Here is a 17,386-nt window from a genome sequence, read left to right as displayed (position 1 = left end):
GGCATTCAGCTTCTAAGGGAAAGCAGGGTGCGGAAATAACAGCTTCAAAGGAAAGGAATTCACCTGGAAGTGGGTATGTGCTCACTAATACTAACACCGGTCAACTGGGTGTTTTAAGAATTTTTTAAACTTGCTACATTAAAATTCAACAGCTAGTAATCATCTTTCATTCAGGGTAGATGGACTAATCCCCAAATTAATACAGCATCTGTACTGGCATTTTTTCTGAAAATCTGGTTTTAACACTTTTACCACAGTCAAACATAAAAGGCTTATTTTGGGCATAGTTGAAGGCAACTGGAGAAACTACAGTAAACTCTGAAAAAGCAGGATATCCTTAAAACCTCCTATAGGGCAAAACAAGCAACCAGATGACAACTCTTTATAAGCATCAAGCAGCTAAGAAATGTAATTGCGTGCTCAGGCCTTCAGTCATGTCTGAGTCTTTGGCAACCCCAAGGACTGTAGCCCCACAGGCTCCTCTGTCCATGGAATTTTCCAGGCAAGAATACTGGAGTGGGTTGCCATTTCCTACTCCAGGGAATCTTCCCAGCTCAGGGATGGAACTTGTGACTCTCGCATCTCCTCCACTGGCTTTACTTTTAAAATAGCATTTTATGATAAATATTTACTTTTAATTATTAAATGGTACCCCAAATCGCAAGTCCGTGAAGCACCTGTTGTGGAGACCACATGGGGAAAGCTACATAAAAAGACCAGCAGTGTGCCTCAGCACACAGTGACTGTTCCATGTTAGTTTACCTCCTTAGCAAACAGTTAGCTGGTTTGAGGGTTGGTTGTTTGTCTTTTGGGGGTTTTAACTATAGCCTTTATTTGAAAAATAGCCTCAATTAAAGAAATTTTTTTAATTTTTATGTCATTTTAAAGGTTACTTTCCTGATTTGAGGTTTCAAGTGACCCATACCTCAAGAGACTTTAGAGAACAGCAGTTTTTAAACTTAATTTTTAAATCTTAGGAATCTACTGATTATCATTCATAGTTGAAAAATATAAATTCTCTCCAGGAAAATGCATGTGTGTGTAAGGCTTTGCAAGCAATTTTAGGAAGTTCACAGACCCTCTTAAACTCAACAAAACCATCTAGGGACCTAGGGACTTTAGATTAAGAATATCAGAAAAACCAATCAATTATTTAAACCTGAATTTGTACAATAAAATTCTATGTGATAAGAGAGACTGCTTAATGAATGCTTATTATATACTTGACATCAGGCAAAGCAATTTAATGAATTATTTCAATCACCTTTGCAACAGCCCTTTGCGATCAGTGTACTATAGTAGCATACCCATTTATGAGTGAGAAAACTAAGGGTCAGATGGTTAGTTAACATGTCCATGTTACAGAGGAACTCATCATGAGAAAAATCTGTTCTCTGAAGGATAATGCACGAAAAACAAAACTAGTAGCTAAAAAAAAAAATAATGACTTGGTTTGATCATTCACCCATCAAAGAACATTTAAGCTATTTCCAGTAATTTTCTATTGTGAATAAAGCTGCTGTGAATATTTTTTAATGACATAAAATAGCTTGACCGACTATCAAAACATGGTCATATTTGTAACAATATCTGTTAGCTACCCCCACAGAGGTCTTAAATGCACAAAAAGATAAGAGTAAAGAATAAAAATGCTAAGTAACTAAACATCCTAGTGAGGAGCACTGAACTTCCAGTGAGGAGAGGATGGGTACGCCTGACAAGCACTCCAGCCTGCAGAGCCACACCTACAGTGGACGCGAACATGCATTCAAGTCCCCTTTAAATGGCTGCACCTCTCTGCTCTGGACAGAGCCTTTGTCACACAAATTAAACCCCAATACGATAAGGGGAGCAGCTAGGGGTGCAGAACATCTCTTCCCAGTCTGGGGAGGATCTGGACAATGCTTCCTTTGCCTTCTCACCTACCCCCCTACCCACTACCAGTAAATCAGTACTTTTTGCTAGAAGGCATCTGAGCTAACAGATTCTCAGGAATGAGTAAAAATGTTGCCTTTCTGACACAGATGCTTTTAAAATGAACAGATAAAAATTAATAAAACTTAAACCTTATGAGTTGATGCTATCATTAGTATAGAAACAGAGATCACAGATACCTGAATATGCAAAGAAAAGTTAAATTATGATGCAATCAATGCTATCCTATAAAAACTAAATTAACAAAAATAGTCTATTAGAGAAGACATCTGGTGTATCATGGCAGGAAACGTTAATGATATTGTCTGCAGCCCTGTAATCAATTTTTTCTCCCAGCAGCTCTCTCATTACACTGCATCAGATCTGTGGGCCTGCAGAATTTATGAGAGCTCCACACATGGAGGGGAGCTTTGCCAACTGGATCCGATTCAGATCCAGCTCAAATGACTTTGGCAGCATGAAGCGTTGTTAAAGAACAATCAATACGTTAGCTTTACACAGCATTGTCTGAAAAAAGATCTGTCATCTTACTACAGAATCTTCTCCAGCTTTCACAGGATGGTATCTGAGTATACCACTGATCATGGACTTAATTAAATTCCTGGTGGACATAATATTTTTACTGCTAAAAAATTAAATAAATCAATACTAGGCATCACTAATGCTAATATAAAAAGTTTACCAAAAATCAATGTTATTATGGGCAAAACCTTAAATCCATTCAGCAAATCCTGGTTAGTGAGTATTGCAATAAACGAAACAGTTTAACAATGACATCCACACTGATTAGAGAATATAGTATCGGTCTAACAGATAAAAACCATTTCATACACACACACACGTAAACAAACAAGATGGTAATTGATAAAGGCTGGAGCTTCTGAAACAGGCAAGTCAGGACTGCTAATTTGTTCCTTAAGATGCCAATATCTCTCCAGGAATTAAAATTAGATTTTTATCCACTACACTGGGTTTGATCTTCCATTGTGATTGACTATATTATATATCAGGAATTTCAAGGTTTCCATATGTGAACTTTTTTTCTGGTCTCATTCTTGATAAATCACAGTGGCAACTATCTAAACATGAAAATGTTGTTTTGACAATTATTCCTGATTTTATTACAATTATTTATACCCCATCTCCATTGTCTTGGCCCTCTTCATTCCATGCATGGATGACAGCCCTAGCCTCCTAACTGGAACTTTCAGTATTTCCCCCACTCCACACTGCTACCCAATGAATCTTCTTAAGCAGTGATAGGCTTGTCTGGAATGAAAAAGTCTGCAAAGGCTCTCTTCGGCCCAGCACGTAAAATCTTGCCTTTTCTAACCTTCTACAATTCGGCCCCGTTTCACATCCCCATGTCTGCCTCCCAGGACCCACTAACCTGTGCTCTTCTTTGATGTTCTGCAGTCATCTTCTCACAATCTTGGCTTCACCAGGCTCAATGCCTATGTTGCTTATAGGGACAGGCTGGCATGCACACGTGCAGGGCTCCTCCACTCTGCCCGCCCTACATTACCAGTGTATCAGAAACACACCTTGCTCCTCAATACCTATCTTCCTTCCCAAAGCTTTCCCACGTGCTGCTACAGCCCATTTGGAGTGCTCTCTTCTCTGAGTCGCAAGGTAATAATATTCTACAGGGAAACTGAATGAGTCATTACATAGTGCCAGTATCCTGAATCATGTGAGTACGTGCGGTGACTACTCCCTTGTGTTATTTTCTAATTGAGCATGAGTACGAGCCCCCTGGCGAGATCACATAAGACAAGAGAAAGACAGGTCTTAAACTTCTTTAGTGATTAACAGCAATCAATCAGAACAAGAAGCACCAGTCTTTCAGAAATCTTTAGCATTAAATCCTCATAAAGGAAGGAAAATGAACACAGATGTGTACACACAGCTCTCAGAGAAGGTAAGACATGAAAATAACCCTCGTGGACCACTAACACCAGGCCCTGTGCTCCAAGGGATAAAGCGCTAAAAACATTTCATCCTGCTCTGCCTCACAGCAGGCCCCGCATCACCACCAGGGAACAGAGGATTTCCGGGGCACAGCTGAGAGCACCACCTCTACACGCCAACCCAAGCCTGTCACACACTGATTCTATATCTGGCATTGCAGAAAAGCCCAGCTACCTCTGCGCAACACTCTACCAAACATCCCCCAGGAGGGCAGCACCCCACACAGTTCAGAGCCACGGGCCACAAGTCCCTAGGATCCTGGGGAAAGGCACACTCCACACGTGGACCCACTTACCCCCTTCTCCCCCATTTCAGTTGCCAACATCCATACTCGCTGCTGATTGCCAGCTCCTGCTCCTTGCAGCAGCCCAGCGTGCTCTCTGCTGGTGCCAGAGTCCCCTACACCACCACCCCCCAGCGTCTGGAACTGTCCTAGAGGGGTAAGGCAAGTCCCGTATTTGCTTCCTCTGTGCATGTACTTGTTACTCCTTTAAAAACACAGACAATACAGCACATTTTTAAAGGGGCTCTGGGGAGGGAGGCAATGATCCTATTTTATACCCTATGGGATATAAAATATTGATAGCTTTTAAAAACGGGATTCTCCTTACCCCTACAGGCCCTCGCCCGGCTTCAGAAAGATGCTGTGGTGGCTGTGATGCCACCGGCAGAGAGCATGCTGGGGGGTCACACAAAGCAGGAGTTGGAGATCTGCAACAGGCCTGGGAGTTGTGGACCTAAAAGAGAAAACAGTCTTCAGTTAACATGCCTGATGTCCCTTCAGACCCTGGTTATTAGGGGCACGCAGCACACAAGCGGGTTTCTGCACAAATCCTTTAGCAGATGGTCTCCAAAATCTCAGAGAATCTGTTTTACCACTCAAGTTAAACTTTGCGCATCCATCAAAGCTGTTTCTCACTCCGGCGTGAACAAACATATGCCCCTCTGGCTCCACACTTTCGTGTGGGCCTGTTGTAAGGCAGTATGGTGTGTGCCCCTCGAAATAACCAAGTTAAGATGTGACACAGTGTCAAAATGCAGTGACAGTGGCATGCTTTGCTTATAATAGAAACAAAAATGCAACGGTGTCAGATAAACACAACTATAAAATGAACCACAAGCGGACAAACTGAGCTTTCAGAAGAGTTTTCTAAGGACAGATGTTAGTGGCATAAGACACATACTTCATAAGGAAATGCTCAGAGTATGGGGGGTGAGGGGGCCTCAAGAGATATCCTACCATTTTCTCAAAGTCCTAGTTTCATTTTGTAAAGCTGAAGACAGAGGCTTAACACCAGAGAAAAAGACAACATCCTTCAAACAAGCTTGAGTTTGCTCACAATGCCCACAGGGTGAATATAATGAACAGGCTGGAGCATAAAGTTCAAGAAAGACATTATGTCTTTTAGGAGCCAAACCAGTTTGGTGCATATCATACATGTCTTTCTTTTTCCCCAAGAAACATTTAAAACCAGCAAAAGATTAGGGAGCAACTTCTGAAAGCCAGCACAGTCCTGGTAAGTATCACAAAGATAGCTCAGGTAATAGTTTGAACATGTTCCTTTTTCGAATACTCTAGGGAGTATATAACATTTCCAAAAATTTAACCGATCCAATTTCATGTAGTTTTTAATGAACTAAAAAACCCCATAAAACCCAAATACTTAAGCGAATCTCGGTTCTTAAAACTGCTTAGAAATTACAGGTAAGCAAACTTTTCATATTAAATCATTTTTAGGGAGTCCTATTACACATAATTCAAAGAAGAAAAGAATCCCTAACAGCTTCTTATAGTCCAAGATTTTAATATGCTCCATTAACTACTTGTTCTTTTTAAATGTCTCTGAAAACAAACAAAAGGACAAATCCCAAGAAAAAGAACTAATACGGGGAATGTCTTTATCATGATGCTTTTCTCACTCGTCAGATGACCCTCCAGAGGACCCTGGGCTCCCACACAGTATGCTTTCTGGGCAGTCAGTCTCTGACTCATACTGCCCTGGGAACACTATATAAATGACCTCTGCGAACATCAAGTGTTAATAGCCACAATCATCACCACCACACAACTCCCTCCTCCCCATACCAACACTGCAAATTTCAAATCAAAGATTCAACTGGGCACCAGGATGTACAGTACAGGCAAGAATTTTTAATGTAAGCAACAAACATTTTTGAAAAACTGAAATTCCTGTTAATCTCTTGCACTAGGAATTAATCAAACCACTCAAATCCTTATTCATTCAAATCAAGTGTTTTAAGCAAAAAACACCTTAGTAAAGCATTTCTAAACATGGCATTATTTAATATGCAAAAGTTCAAGTAATTATTAAAACATTTTATAAAGGCATCATTTCAAAGCATTTCATTACTCTCATTTATGAATCAAAAAACACTGATAGTATCTCAGTTGTCCTAATTTTTTCTTTCAATTCTTCTAATGAGTTTTTCTTGTATAATTTTGAGTTGGCCCTTAACGCAAACATCCACATATACATTAATTACAAATTTCCACTTCTAAGAAACAGAGTTGGAATGACAGCTATTTACCAGTCCTCTAGCACAGTAGCTCTCTACAAACATCAAATTGTCTCAAACTTCCTTAAGCTCCTATTAAAAAAAAAAAAAAAACAGAATACCCAGAGTTTTCTGCATTGAAAAAATTTCACATATATAGAGCAGGTTTAATAAAGTAACATTTTTAGGTAAGTATTTTATGGAAGTAAATATAATAAAACTTCAATGATTTCCTACACAGAGTCCTAAAAATCCAAATACATTAGGAGAAAATGAATTACCCAATCACACAATAATCATGAACCATTAAAACTTTAAATCCCATGAAGCCTACAATGACTGTCAATCATGAGTGAAAACACACCACTCAGAAGCTGGGTAAATGGGGCCAATAAGATACCCTGAGATATTTATTCCCAAAGCCTCAGTCTGATTTTCACTTGTGTCACCACTTTTCCCACTTAAGAACTGACACATATCATGTGAAAATGCTGTGATGATTCAAAATAACTTTCAACACGACTGCCCCGTAACTGGGGTGAGGGTGGGGACAAGCACGGCAGGTTCCCGCAAAGCTGCATCTGACTGACCATCACACTCAGGGCCAAATGACTTCATCCCACTCTTAAATTATAAACTTCATGCGAAAAGGACATTTAGTCCTTGCACACATATTCATTACTGGTGGCTCACTTCAAACACAGCATGGAGGAAGGCCACTACCCCATTACAGTTTATCACAAAACATATGGATGGCAACTAAGTGACCAAGACCTTTATTTTAAAAAAAGAAGTGGGGAAGGTGTGGTCTTCAGAAGAGTACTCTGGCATCAAGTCAGTAACTCAACTCTCCTCCTTTTTCTTTGAAACCTTTTTTAAATTGAAGTATAGGTGATGTACAATATTACACAAGATATAGGTATACAATACAGTGATTCCTAATTTTTAAGACTGCATTCCATCTATAGTTATCATAGACTGTTAGGGATATTGTACTATGCAAGATACCCCTCTACCTTATTTGTTCCTCTTAAGCCTCTACCCCTATCTTGCCCCTCCCCTCTCCTCACTGATAACAACTAATTTGTTCTCTGCTTCTTTTTAATTATATTCACTAGTTTGCTTTCTTTTTTTTAAGATACCACATATAAGTGAGACCACACAAAATTTGTCTTTCTCTGTCTGACTTACTTCACTTAGCAAGGTACCCTCCAAGTCCATTCATGTTGCTGCAAATGGCAAAATTTCCTTCTCTCCACCTTTTCTTGACCTAGGAATCACTGTATAAGAAGGGCACTGAGGCACCCAACTCCTGACAGTGAGAACAACTAAACTGACAAAAAGGAACAACTCTTTAAAGAACTGTCTCTGCTGTACTTTCCATTATCTAAGATGTGACTCCTCACTCTATAAGCAGAAAATACTTAATAACAAACTTCCAAGGTTTTCACTTCATTATCCCATACAACACCTAAGTCACAAAGCTGTAAGCAAGTGGTACTGACCTTCCTACAGGGAATGAACGAAGAGGGTACAAAGAAAAAGAAACTACAGAAAGACTCAATTTGGCAGGCTTAACTTGAGAGACTACAAAAAACCTAGAGAGAAAACAACCACTGCTTCATACAGAAACAAACCATCACATCCAAAGGCATTTTTTCTATGAACTGCCTTCTCTGGGATGTTTACATAAGACTAAGACATCATTTATCTTTGCTAAAAGTCAGTGATACAGAAAATTCAAAGCAGAACATAATAATGCCTAAAAAATATTATGACTTTGGCTACATTCACATAAACTTCCTGGAGAAAATTTTATAAATGAATTTTATAAAGTACTTTTAGAATTATTTAAATATATAAAATACCACACACTGCAGGCTATCTCAAGGTAAAGAAGCAGATCTCTTTGGGCTGTTTAATAAATGAAAGGCTAATTTGTAGTTAACGCAAGCACTGTATCAAACCACTACTAAAGTTTTTTAATAACTTTATGCAATTAACTTTTTCCACTGAAGTGTAACTTCATTCAATATTCAGTAAATATTTATTATGGATCTTACATGAGTCATGCAATATATAAATCAATGAATAAAAAAGATGAAGTATGTGCTTTTACCAAGCTTAAATCTAGAGTACCAACTAAATGTCAATGTCACAATCATCACTGCACTGTCCAGTATGTAGGCTTGATCTTCTCATCTAAAAACAAGCCATGTGCAAGGTGGGCGGGCACTTTACATCCCAACTTTACAGGTAAATAACGCAAGGTGAGGAGGGTGTAATGTCTTGCCCAGTGTCATGGAAAACAACAACTGATGAACAGACTAGCTGATGTCTAAGTGGAGCTCTCCACCCAGGCACTCTACCATCCCCCAAAACTAAATCCCAGGATAACATCTAATCTTCTCAATTAGCCATGTTCAAATTAACGTACATTTCCTGCCTCCCCTATGAGTTTTCAATACAAGGTTGACCTAACATTACAATGAACGCCCATACACCATATATTCTGTGCTGAGTAGTCACATCAGCCAAGCTGGGATTAAATAACTGTGGTGTATAACACATGTATGCACACAAGGTTGCCTGTTAGTGAAGCCTCCCTTACCTCCCAGTATTGTCTATATAAAGGTCTCTAACAAAAAACCAAGAAGATAAAGCCACTTATTCTCAGTTAAGCTTTCATTTTAAAAAAGGAAAAGCAGCTAACTGCTTTCAGTCTTCTGAGAAACTTAATTTTGGTGGAGAGAGGGCAATTTCAACAGTAAGTGGAGCTAAGCTGAAGCCCCTGACTGTTGCACTGTGGCGATCAGCTTTTGGGGTAGGGTTATGGGTCTAGACCAGGAACTAGGAAGAAATTCCAAACATTCCTCCCTCAGCTACTCACATTTGGCTACGAAACAAAGAGACACCAGATACTAAATCTTACATAACTCAGTCCCCACATTCACAGCAGTAATGGAGGTGTGTCTTTGCCAAGGTAAGGAGTGGGAGGCATCCTTAACTATTCCACATGCAGGATCAGCACTGAGACTATAAGTTGTTAGGGATGACAATGATACCAGAGCATATGCATCCATGAAGAGTTGTAACAACACCCTGAACTCTAAAAGTCAACTGGAAAAAGCGAAAATTCACTACAGACAGGTCCCAACTCCAAGGAGTCTCTATTTAATAAACCAAATAGGAGCAAAAATGGACCAATGGTATCTGCTCAAAATAATATTTGCAATAATTATCTATCTGACCTGGAAATTAATTTCATGTAACAAATAGCTGAAGAATTGATAACTGTAATAACTCAAGGAAACAAGCAACATAATTTTTATATTTAATGAATAAGAGAAATTATTAGGAATCCACACAGAATTCCCATGCAGGATATTAAAAGAATGGCTTCAACCACTCATCAGGGAGTGAAGGATCAGGCAGAAAGCACTACTCTTAGAGCCAGATGAGGAACTCTGTGGGGTCACATTGAATGGAATCTACCAATCTCAATAATCTCCATCCAGCATTCTCAAAATCCATGATTATTTCTAGAAGCAAACTAATTCTTACTATGCTAAGGCCTGGGTTCCTATAGAAATATAATTTTATTGCTTTTTTTTGTAAAAGAAGGGAATCCTTCCTCCACATCAATCCCACAAGTGTTCTCCGACAAAGGCTGACATCCACTTTACCGCAGCTGTCTGTCCAGGCAGAACCCAAGACCCCTGAGGGGAGGACCTTTGCCTTACATTCCTCAGTCCCCTTATAGCTGTACTCAACAGAGAACACAAAGTAGGCTTGCCTGTCGAAGGCCCTGGCAATAACCCAGAACATCTGAACTCACCCTGGCACATAATGCCCCTGGGGATACCGACTGGCTTGGAACAAAACCCTCAGTGCACGCTCAGCCACATGGTGACAGAAAAAAGCTGGTGGAGTGCAGGAGAAGAAAAGGCTTGCCGCTGTGAGCCCAGGCTCTTCTGGATACAGTCACTGGAGAGCTCCTCCAGCTGGCCCAAGAAGGGGGCCCTTCACTGAAAGAAAACAAGGAGGGTAATCTAAGAATCCAACAGGAAGAAGCACCAGTGCAGCAAGACTCAGGGAGAGAGTTCACTTTCTCTCTCTCTCTGCACAGCTACTCCAAACCTCTGCTTCAGCTTCCTCCCCTACAAAAGGCCTTCCCCCAGTGCCTCTGATGGTCCCCAAACACACCTTTCACTCAAACTCGCCATGATAAAAGAACTGATTCTAATTTATGTTATAAACAAAGAAAGACGTCTCTCAGTTAAACCTCAAATCCAAAAAAGATAAAATAAGTAATTAATCAACAACATGTCAAAGCTGTTGGGTTATTCCTTTCCACGGTTCCACCTGCCACATTTGGCATTTGCTGTGCACAAAACCAACCCTGCTTTCTTCTTTGCAAAATTTTGCAAAGAAACAAAGCACATTTCCTTCTGCTCATCTTTTTGCCTATTAGTTGGGTAAGCTGAAGGAGAGAAAGTCTATGATTATTCTCATCTGTGAGGTTACCTTTTCATAAGTGGTATTCAGAAACAAGGAAAGAAAGTGGGTAACCAGACAATAACTATATTTCTTCTAGAAGCACATATTTCTTCATCATCCTTGTTATTCTTACACAAAAACTATGCATACGTGCTGAATACAGAACTCAATCAGAAACACATGACCATAGCATATGTGACTTAGAAAAAGGCATCTAAACCTACAGCACCCCACTTTCCACACCATTTTAATGTGCTGCACTAGACCAATCCTGACAAGAGAAGCCTCAGCTTTTATTGTTGTTAATACCCTGAGCAATTACTGTAGCTCAGCAGGAACCTCTGCCCCAAACAGCAGCTATCACACTGTAATCAGCATCTCATAATAGACGCCGTTCAAACATGAAGGCACCTGCTAACGTGCAAAATCTGTACAAAAGGGACTCAGACTCTAAGTTAAAAGAAAAATTTTTGCAATTTGATTCCACAGCTATCTTTTCCATGGTGCACTGGTGTCACACATTTGGTGAAAATCACACACAAAGACAGTGAGCAGAGAGCGACGGCAGCACCACCAGCTAACTCTTCAAGAAACGAGGCCGCCACCCAGACTCACAGATGTCGCTGCAGCGTCTGTAAAAAAATCTCTGGAAGGCAACATATAATAAACAGCAGAAACCTCTAAAAATGGTAAAACCTCACGTTGACATAAACTCTGAACAGAAAGCATTTGATTTACAAGATTAAACTGCAAGGCCACCTTGTAAAACAACCAGAAGGTAAAAGCGATCTATCAAGAATAAAGAAATCTTAGATGTAAATGGCCTGTTTTACTTTGTTTTAAAGTAGCAAAACACATGTATTACTCAGGTGATAACTTTTGAATAAAGAAAAGTAAATGGCAGGCAACTTTTTAACTCAATAGGATATACTAATTGGACATTTGGAATCATTCAAAATGTGTTATTTTTTTTAAAAAGAGATGCACAGTTCAGAATATTATTTTCCTTAGACTGAAATATCACATACAGTGTATGTCAGAGCACAAGTATTATCAGAAGTGACAGAGGGGTTTGGAAATGGGGCATTCATAGACACTGATGTGTATCTCTACAAAGCTAAACAATTGGCATGCCTCTAAACCTAAGAATGTACAAATTGGCTCATAACCTTCAAGTACAAGAATCCTTTCTTATCATGTTTCAAAAGATCCCCAAATTACAGTATTACACATAACAATACTTTGAGGAAAATACTAAACAATAATAGTGATTCTTAACTATGTCTTGTCATTAAATAAGTTAATTTTAAAAATCACAGAAGCATACTGATACATTTGAAAAGGAGTTATACAGACATGTGTAAGGTACATTTATTGAACACTGAGAATGTTTATTTACAGACCTCTGCAAACTATCTACGAATATTGAAGGATCCAAAGTGCCCAGTCTGACAACCAATGGAGTGAAAGCAAGATTTCATTTCAGACAATCCCAGCACTTCAGTACTTGTGAAAGTTTTTCAGTGAGAAGGTATTGTAGCTATTCCATCACCAGGCAAGGCTTCCTTCTAGCAACCCCCACTCCTGGGAGACTCCCCCAAAAAAGGTTCAAGATACTCTCCATATTTGCTTAACATACCTAAGAAAGTATGCCACAGAAAATCAAAATCTCTGGCCCATTTATATTCTTTTTCCCTCCCCAACTCATCATGAAATCCCAAATTCACTTCACTTCAGGTCCTTCATAATGGCTGAGAAAAAAACTACTCAAGGGAATCTCTAAAATTATTGTCAAAACAGTTACTAAAGGAATAAAATTTTCAGAAATATTTGTTTGCAGGATGAGCTTTCTAACACTAAATGTCACTAATACAAAACCGCTTACTGCCTTATTGGAGTGTTGTAGTCACCAAGCGGTCAGCACTTTAGAGGTTAGCAGGTTACCAAGTCAACACGGAGAGCAGCGATCAACAGAGACAGCTGATGGAATCAGGAGAAAGCACAGAGCAGAATCAACAGCACACGGAAAGATGCTTACCAGTTTGAAGTCTTGGATGCTACAGATGAAATACGGTGTGTTGGGCCTCCGACTCTCGATATACACACAGTCTTTAAAAGAAAAAGAAAATTTAAAACAATGGCATTTACCTTTAAGGGAACAAAGACAGGGCCCATAAAGCCACTGCATAAATAAATAACAAAGCACGTATCTTTTATAGAAAAAATTTTATAGGTGATATTAAATTACAAATAATTTTAAGTTAAAGGGAAACAGATCTTGAGCTCTTTTTGATCACTAACTGATGATTTAAAGAATTGGTAAAGCCTCAGTTATTGTTCCCAGCAGCCCTGAAGAAGGGGAGTGGGAATCCCATGGGATTATCCATAATCAGATGAAGAAACTTCGATAAAGGGAATTACTTACTCAAGTAATTACATAACAAAACAAAATTGTGAATATCTTATTCAGACAGATGCTCCCAATCTTCATAAAGACAAACAGCTTTGCCAACTACTGCTTTATTTTTAATACATATTTTGTGAGGAAATGAATGAAATATGTAAAAAAGACTAGCTTGAACATGCTACTGCAATAACCTTTTCACCCACACAGAAAACCATCTACTAACTCATGGGTAACTTTCTATTAAATTTAAACCTAAACATGTTTTACTTTCTAATCGTAAAGAAAACGAAGGCAGCCAATCAGAGATGGAATGAAGTAAACCAAATTAGATTTTCCTCGCGGAAGAAGAGCACTTTCTTAAATTACATTTGACAAGGCGGTAGCTGGGTAATTATTTCTGATGCTCTTAACAGCTGGAGTCTAAAGGTTACTTTCTAAAATGACAGGCTAAGATATATTTGTTTTTCTAGAAGTAATGATTTTAAGAGAAGCAGCAGCTATAAAGGAATGTAAAAACTCTCGACACTACAGCCCAAGATCATCATAAAGCATAGGACATAAAAGTCTGTGCATTATTTACTGAGAAGTAATGGCATCTGCTGTCAATCACATTTTCCAGGGAGAGTGACCATAATGCCCACACTTAAAATGTCATGTTTTATCTTCCTCATGACCCGTCACAACAATGTCTTAGAATTTTCTCAAACCAGGCAGATTCCTCCGTTTCTCCAGTTCATTCATGTCAACAACACACTATACCCAGCCCCCCAAAAAGCAAAGGTCTGGAGTCCCCAATCCAGTGGAAATCCTAGTCCCACCACAGGCACCAGCAAGACCCAAGAGGCAGCCAAGGAAGACAGAGGGGCACTTCCTTCCATGAAACTTTCTGAAAGACAGCAGGATTTTTGAGGACCACAGTCATTACAGAAAAGGAAAAAATCTGAAAGTCAAACACTGAGGCATCCAGAATTTCCCAACTGATTTCTCTACTCAGATGTAGGCTCCAGAACAGCAATTCGATCTCTGAATGCAAGTGAAATGGCAGTTGAGGAATGAACTGCTGACTGAGCTTTCTATCTTGCTCCAAAGTCCAGGATGCTAGGGGAAAAAAAAATAAATAAATAAAAAGCTGTTCCATATTCAGACAACATCCAGTAGCATGCTAATCACCTGAAGGGATGAAGAGAATTCTTCCCACTGTTGTAAATATTTCTCTTCCTAATCCTAATTTGGTATTCAAGTAAAAACTGAAGAAATCCACTCCTTAAATAAAAACTGTAGCTCCAACTTGGGCAAATTTGGGGACAATCCAAGGTTGTTAATTTCCATGTTCCAATCCTTGTTTTATCCACTACCAGCACTTCAAATCTCCAGACATCTATTATTTATTCACCTCACTCATTCTGAACACAAATCACAGCCCATACACCTCTTCTTCCTATCACCTCCCACAAAGGAACTATTTTTGGTCGTTCATAATGTGCACTGTCATGCACGCTCAGTTGCTCAGTCATGTCTGACTCTTTTCGACCCCCATGGACTGTAGTCCGCCAGGCTTCTCACTGTCCATGGGATTCTCCAGGCAAGAATACTGGAGTGTCTATTTCCTTCTCTGGGGGATCTTCCCACCAAGGAATCGAACCCGAGTCTCCTGTATCTCCTACATTGATAGGTGAACTCTTTTACCACTGCAACACCTGAGAAGTCCAACACTGTCATACCTAGCTTCTAATCACTGACTTCAAAACTAACAGGTCCCTTCTTGACTAATGATCTCCACTTTCTTAAAGCTCATGTGACAAAAAAGCTTGTTGCATTCGATGCTCTGATCCCATATAACACCTTACCTTCCCTAGGCTTCACTGTTCAATTGCACCAAAGCCCACAGCCTGACTACATCAAACCCTCTTTACTATTTTATTCTTAAAGACACCTGCAGCCATAAGTGGCAGTAAATTCTCATAGCTCCTTTATAAAGAAATATCTCCTTACCCTGATAAAAAAATGTCCTTAATATTGTATAAATATATTGACAATTTAAATCCACTGTGTGGTCAGTTATTTGGCAGTCAAGATGGTCTACACTGTCCACTATCAATTTTGAGCTCAAAAAGACATACTCATTTCTGCCATCTCTGTACTCCTCCAAAGGACTGATGTATGATACTGATGTTGATAAGACTAGACAGAATTGAAGTAAATGACAGATGGTTAGATAATAAGGATTAAGAATAGCTACTCTTTTTACACAAAGAAAAGCTTTACATATATATATACATTATAATCAACAGAATCATTATTACTATAAACCCTTTACTTATAAAGACATAAAGTAGCTATTAACATATATTTAAAAAGCTTTCCAGAAGAAGAGAAAGAATCTACATTCTTTCATTTCTCACTACAAAGATACATTCAGGAAAATGATTATCTGTAAATACAGTGGTGTGTGTGCTCAGCTGTTTCCAACTCTTTGCAACACCACGGACTGTATCCCACAAGGCTCCTTTGTCTAAGGGATTTCCTGGCAAGACTACTGGGGTGGGTTGCCATTTCCTGCTCCAGGGGATCTTCCCAACCCAGGGATCAAAAGGGCATCTCCTGCATTAGCAGGCAGACTCTTTACCACTGAGCAAACTGGGAAACCATTCCCCCATCCATGGGATTTTCCAGGCAAGAGTACTGGAGTGGGTTGCCATTGCCTTCTCCGATCTGTAAATATACCTGAAATTAAATCTGTTAGAGAAGGAAGGAACATACATGATGTGAAGGACAACTACTAATAAACCTTCACCTAAACACTTCTCTGTGGTCTTACTGGAGGCTGCCCTGAGGAAGAGTGTTATCTGGAATTTGCATATCAACACCTTATTACTAGATAGAAAGTTACCTCTGTTTAAAGAGCTATCATGGCAAACCAAATTGATCCAAAAATTATAAATCTAGACATGAGATTTCAAACTACAAGGTAAGTTATATGTAAAACAGGTCATTGAATTCAGTTCAGTTGTGTCCGACTCCTTACAACCCCATGGACTGTAGCACGCTAGGGTTCCCTGTCCATCAACAACTCCCGGAGCATGCACAAACTCATGTCCATTGAGTTGGTGATGCTACCCAACCATCTCATCCTCTATCATCCCCTTCTCCTCCTGCCTTCAACCTTTCCCAGCATCAGGGTCTTTTCCAAGGAGTCAATGCTTCGCATCAGGTGGCCAAAGTATTGGACCTTCAGCTCCAGCATCAGTCCTTCCAATGAATATTCAGGACTGATTTCCTTTAGGATTGACTAGTTGGATCTCCTTGCTATCCAAGGGACTCTCCAGAGTCCTCTCCAACATCACAGTTCAAAAGCATCAATTCTTCAGCATTCAGCTTTCTTTATGGTCCAACTCTCACATCCATACTTGACTAATGGAAAAAACATAGCTTTGACTAGACGGACCTTTGTTGGCAAAATAATGTCTCTACTTTTTAATATGCTATCTAGGTTGGACATAGCTTTTATTCCAAGAAGGAAGTGTCTTTTCATTTCATGGCTGCAGTCACCATCTGCAGTGATTTTGGAGCCCAAGAAAATAAAGTCTCTGTTTCCATTGTTTCCCCATCTATTTGCCATGAAGTGATGGGACCAGATGCCATGATTTTAGTTTTCTGAACGTTGAGTTTTAGGCTAACTTTGTCCCTCTCCTCTTTCACTTTCATCAAGAGGCTCTTTAGTTCTTCTTTGCTTTCTACCATAGGGTGGTGTCATCTGCGTATCTGAGGTTTTTGATATTTCTTCCTGCAATCTTGATTCCAGCTTGTGCTTCATCCAGCCCAGCATTTAACATGATGTATTCTGCATATAAGTTAAAAAAGCAGGGTGACAATATATAGCCTTGATGTACTCCTTTCCCAATTTTGAACCAGTCTAATTGTCCATGTCCAGTTTTAACTGTTGCTTCTTGACCTGCCAATAGGTTTCTCAGGAAGCAGGTAAGGTGATTTGGTATGCCCATGGCTTTAAGAACTGTCCACAGTTTGATGTGATCCACACTGTCAAAGGCTTCAGCA

The 17,386-nt window shown here is 39.5% G+C and overlaps 1 protein-coding gene across 5 annotated transcripts in view; it reads right to left on the bottom strand.

Annotated features, from left to right (window-relative positions):
- Nucleotides 1-17,386, bottom strand: part of RERE (arginine-glutamic acid dipeptide repeats) — a 407,198-nt gene that overhangs the window by 215,456 nt on the left and 174,356 nt on the right. For 4 of the 5 annotated variants that reach the window (XM_065935816.1, XM_065935819.1, XM_065935818.1 and 1 more), the window contains exons 3-4: nt 12,962-13,032; nt 4,518-4,643 (exon numbers count right to left, since the gene is read on the bottom strand). In XM_065935816.1, the coding sequence (XP_065791888.1) occupies nt 4,518-4,643; nt 12,962-13,032 (197 nt within the window). The remainder of the gene's footprint in view (nt 1-4,517; nt 4,644-12,961; nt 13,033-17,386) is intronic. The other variant, XM_065935820.1, reaches the window with a different exon arrangement.

The sequence above is a fragment of the Muntiacus reevesi genome, chromosome 5 (genome assembly GCF_963930625.1).
Source record: "Muntiacus reevesi chromosome 5, mMunRee1.1, whole genome shotgun sequence".
Taxonomy (NCBI): Eukaryota; Metazoa; Chordata; class Mammalia; order Artiodactyla; family Cervidae; genus Muntiacus; species Muntiacus reevesi.
The sequence above is the reverse complement of the archived record's forward strand: the minus strand, read 5'-3'. Positions and strand labels throughout refer to the sequence as shown.